This window comes from Peromyscus eremicus, chromosome 12 (genome assembly GCF_949786415.1).
Source record: "Peromyscus eremicus chromosome 12, PerEre_H2_v1, whole genome shotgun sequence".
Lineage (NCBI taxonomy): Eukaryota > Metazoa > Chordata > Mammalia > Rodentia > Cricetidae > Peromyscus > Peromyscus eremicus.
In genome coordinates, this window is record NC_081428.1 from 77,233,801 (window position 1) to 77,239,231 (window position 5,431).

Below are 5,431 nucleotides of genomic sequence, written 5' to 3' on the forward strand. Positions count from 1 at the left end.
ATTATTTTTGTTACATAATATCTCCTTTTAAAAACCTTATTCCAAATAATGCAAATATATTTGCCCAACTGTGAAAATAGAAATGAGAATAAAACAGAATACTTCTCATTTGGATCTTCAACTACAATTTCAATACAAAGTATGCTGTAATAAATGTTCATATGCCCTCAGGGATCAGGCACATCCAGTACTTTATTTAGTGTAGAAGGTATAACTGTCCTTGTGGGTACAGGTCATAATATAATATAATATAATATAATATAATATAATATAATATAATATAATATAATATAATATAATAATATAAAATATAATATAATACAATATAATATAATATAAAATATAATATAACATAATAAATACAACATCTGTTTGTAGAGCTTGAAGATATCAGGCACAATTACAGTGACCCTGTGCTATTCATCCAAAGAGATACATTCTGAAAGCCCCGAGTAAGACAGAAAACATACTCAATGGGAAAATGGAGGTCTAACCTGCTATTGTCCACATGATAAATTATTGGCATTTGCCTTTCTATATTGGGCACATGCCACAGAACTAGACACATTAATGTTTCACTGTGGAACCTAACACATTTTCATTACAGAAATTGAGTAGATTAGTACTTTCCAAGGCTAAGGAGTGGAAATTGAGGGATAGGGAAGCTTGAGTAGTAAGACAGGGAGTCACAACAAGACATGAAGAAGATGGTTCCCTACTTTGCACACTGAGGTGACTGTAGCTAATGCACCATAAACTTCACAGTATCTAGAGGGGAATCTTTTGAATGCTTGAACCACTGGGATTCCTGGTGGTAAATATGTGAATTATCTAGACTTGGTTATTAGGTCATGTATACATGTATATACAATCTGAATATATTGCATACTATAATATATTCAATTATTATGTGTAAGTTAAAATTCAAATTAATCTTCAATGGTGCAGGATAAGAAATTTTAGATTTTATGTGTTCTTCTATTCTCTTTGTATTTTTTCACCAAATGGAAGCTCAATCTGTAAGTATGTGAGCACCAAATTGATAAAACATTTTGTCTTCTGAGTAGTTTGCTTTGATGTTGTATTGTTTTTGTGACCCCTCAAGGGATTGACTAGGTTTGAAGTGCAGCCAGAATCAAGGAAATTTTTGTTTCTTTCAGGCTCTCAGGGACCACTTGAGCTAATTAGACAATATTACCCCTGGAGACTTTTTTTAAAAAATAAAATATGTGTCTGTCTTTGATTACGGAACTAATGCATTATATGTATTTAATCACTGGGTAGAAAATGATCATGATAAAATGTAATCTCAAGGGTATATATGGAGCATGACCAATATTAAATTGTATTTCCAAACTATAACAAAGAATTCATTAAAAACATTTGTCTTCGAGTCTTCTTGAGTAAAGGCTTAAAGTAGTAGTCCCAAGTGAGTCATACAAGGGAATTCTCTAAAAAATGATGCACTCATACACAAAACAGGGGTTAATGTCTTAACAGTATAATATAAACTACAGCTTTTCTATCTGGCCAATGTTACATATTGTTGTATATAATAATGCAATTATGTCAGGTTACTTTTTCCTTTTTTGTTACATTAGCTATATGGAGATGAAAAATGACACACAAATTTCAAAATTTGTTCTCCTGGGAATTTCAGAGGATCCTCAATGGCAACCCTTTCTTTTTGGACTGTTTTTGTTCATGTACCTGGTCACTTTGCTTGGGAACTTGCTCATTATCATTGCCACAGTTACAGATTCCCATCTTCACACATCCATGTACTTCTTCCTTTCCAACCTGTCCTTTGCTGACATCTGTTTTACCTCTGCTAGCATCCCAAAGATGCTAGTGAATATACAGACACAGAACAAGGAGATAACATATGAAGGCTGTATTGCCCAAGTGTACTTTTTAATACTGTTTGGAGTTTTGGACAACTTTCTTCTAGCTGTGATGGTCTATGACTGATATGTGGCAATCTGTCACCCTCTGCACTATACAGCCATCATGAACCGCCACCTCTGTGGGTTGCTGGTTCTTGGGTCCTGGGTCACAACAGCATTGAATTCCTTGCTACAGAGTTCAATGGCATTGCGGCTGTCCTTCTGTACTGACTTGAAAATTCCCCACTTTGTTTGTGAGCTTAATCAACTAGTACTACTTGCCTGTAATGACACCTTTCCTAATGACATGGTGATGTACTTTGCAGCTGTACTGCTGGGTGGTGGTCCTCTTGCCGGCATCCTTTACTCTTATTCTAAGATAGTTTCCTCCATACGTGCAATCTCATCATCACAGGGGAAGTACAAAGCATTTTCCACCTGTGCATCTCATCTCTCAGTTGTCTCATTATTCTATTCTACACTCTTGGGTGTGTACCTTAGTTCTTCTGTTACCCAAAACTCACACTCAACTGCATGAGCATCTGTGATGTACAGTGTGGTCACCCCAATGCTGAACCCATTCATCTACAGTCCAAGGAATAAAGACCTGATGGGAGCTCTCAGAAGACTCTTCAGAAGGAAACCATGAGAGAGACCTCCATCAAGAAGTACCTATGGTCTGGGCAGCAAATCCAGGCACTGCAACTTTTTAATCAAATGATTCAAGAGAATTTTCTCTTTCCATTTATCTCCTAGGGTTCTGAATTCTTTCAATGGCTTTACTGATTCTCTGTAGCATTGTTAGTAAGCTTTTTCTTCTCTTATATATGTTTTCCAGTTTTCCAGTATTCTTCCCAGTATCATGTGAGAGGCAATCTGTAGATTCTCATTTATTTTACATAGCTGTGACTTTGTGCTGGTAGTATAGGATAAACTGCACTTAATGAGGTCCTTGATGTGGTTTTAATATAGAAGAAATTCTGCGACTGAATTTTTACCAATATTCTGTTCGCCTTTCTATATTGCTGCTTTAACTTCTTACAGTAGACTTCAATGTTAGTACTTTTCTATTTGTGTAAGTTCATAATCCTGATTAGGACACTATCTCTATATTCAATTTCATGTTCATAAAGCTCATTTTACTCCTTGGTACAGAATGCTAGTGAAATATTAATATAAAATATACATTGGTATATACTGGTAGCATTTGTCTGCCATGAAACCTGTTCTAATGACATGTTGATGTACTTTCCAGCCGTTCTGATGAATAAACAACCCTTCGCTAGCACCCTTTACTCTTATTGTCATGTAGTGTCATTGTTCCTAAAACCCTTTGTACAGGAAAATAGATTTGCAAACATTGTCTTAATGTGGTTTCCAAGTCAGATAAGACCTTTTATATGTAAAATGTAAATATTTAAACATACATTAAAATCCCAGTAATATAGTTTCCATGAAATGTCCAATTTATGATGTATGTCTGTTTGTTCAAATGTTAAACCTCAGTGTTCAAACATAAAGCATTTACTAAATGGCCTGAAATCTCAGATACATGTGAAACAGCCTCATTTGTTTTCCTTCTTCAAAATTTCAAGTGCTGGGCTGGAGGATGCTTCAGTGATTAAGAGCACTGCATGAATCTTGCCTCATGGAGACCCATTGGACGAGCATTCATATGCTTATCTGAAACTAGGCCATATGGCTCCCAACATCAATCAACCTGGACTGCAACTAAGAAGATAGGCTTGCCTTTTTTTTTTTTTTTTTTCGAGACAGCCTAGGCTGTCCTGGTACTCACTCTGTAGACCAGACTGTAGATCCCCCTCCTCTGCCTCCCAAGTGCTGGGATAAAAGGCATGTGCCACCACCACCCAGCTAGAAAGTGGGCTTACTTTAAGCCACGCTAAAGAGGTAGGCAGAATAATTTATTCCTCATGTTACGGGCCTTGTCCAGAGGTTCATGGAGACTTCTGTACCAAGCAATTGCCATTCACTTATTACATTAATTTATTGCTACAAGAGACTGCAAATTCATATGAGCTTCCCAGGTCTTGTCATCTCAAGTATTAGCTCTGATTGGTTGCTGGCTCTAGATTTAGAGACACATGGTTAGGCAAACTCTGACTCTCCTCTAAAAACTAGTAAAGTGGTATTTGCTTTGCCCATGACATTGGGCTATATGACCCAAAGGAGGCAGTGCTTCCTGCTATTGTACATGACCTCTGATAAGGGGTTGGAGAAGGGTCACATGCCCCTTCTCCCTGTGCCTGCTTGTGAAGTGGATTTGCTCCCGGTCAGATCAGAGGATGACTTCTGTTGTCTAATCCATTCCGTAATTGTGAGTGTATTTCCTCAATTTATATCTTAATAAATTCTGTTACCCACTTAATAGACTCATGTGGATTGATCGTAATAAGTGACACCCATGTGCAAAAGACCCTGTAGCTCCTGCCCAAAGTCTCTGCGTCAGCGGCAGCTGGTTGACTCAGAGGCTTATGTGCTCACTGCAGGTTAGTCTCGCTAGCACCCCTGAGCCCCACTAGGGCTTCTTGCATGACAAAACCCGAATGCACTCAGGTGGCTACTGATGAGTTTATCCACTCTGCAGAGCCTGCACAGCCCAACCCCCCCCCCCCAGGAAGGGCCTGACCCCTGCTCAGGTGACTGTCTGCATACAGCAGCCTGGCACCTGTATGCCAGGCAGCTCATGCAGCATGTGAGTCAACCACTCTCTGGCCAGATGACTCACAAGTCAGCACTAGGCACCTTTCTAGTTCCATGATTTTAGCAACAGGATTTGGTCACATTTCTCTGCCTGTTTAGAGATTACCAGCAAACTGTTCCTTTACTTTTAAAATTGTTCAATGTAGCAGCTGCCAATTCCAGGTCACCTTGGGACATCATGCTCTGCCCTTGAGAGCAAGCCTGCCTACCCACTCGCCTGCCACTGGCTTCTACCACTCCAGCTGAGTCCAGTCCCAATGCCATGCCCCCACCTGCCGTCACCAACCCTATAGCACCAACCAGACAGGTGCCTCCTGATAAGTGTGTGACTGCACCTGAGCAATTCCAGTTCATTGGTGTATTGCTTCATTGTTTTATACAATCTGTTGTGGTCCCAGCATCCCTACTCAGGGGTTGCATGGGTAAGTGCTTAATTCACAGGAGCCATTCAGAGACCTCAGTCAGCTTGCACCAGAACTGCTTTATGCTACACCAGCGATGCCTGTTGGCTGAGCAGTACTACTACACCGAAAAAAAATCACAAGGACAGTAATGCAAGCATGCCAGTATTTCATTCCAGGTAAGAATTCTTGATAATTTCTACCTTAAAACTGATTAATAAAACAAATTAATAAAATTTTCGTTACAAATTTTGGATATTTCTCAAAACATGGTGGAAAATATTACTTTACAAGGATTTAAAAACTTTTTTTGCCTTTTTAATGAATGACATTTTACAGGAAATATATGAACTTCCTGGGGCATATCTAGCATGCACCATTTTGGCATTTACCATAAAAATTCACATAGCATTGAAAAAC

At 38.7% G+C, this 5,431-nt stretch overlaps 1 protein-coding gene across 1 annotated transcript; it reads left to right on the plus strand.

Moving 5' to 3' along the window:
• The first annotated feature begins 1,605 nt into the window (after nucleotides 1–1,605).
• LOC131922636 (olfactory receptor 7A40-like) lies at nucleotides 1,606–2,535 on the plus strand. Its single transcript, XM_059277458.1, is given in 1 exon segment — nucleotides 1,606–2,535. A coding segment is annotated over 1 exon segment (930 nt).
• The last annotated feature ends 2,896 nt before the right edge of the window (nucleotides 2,536–5,431 follow it).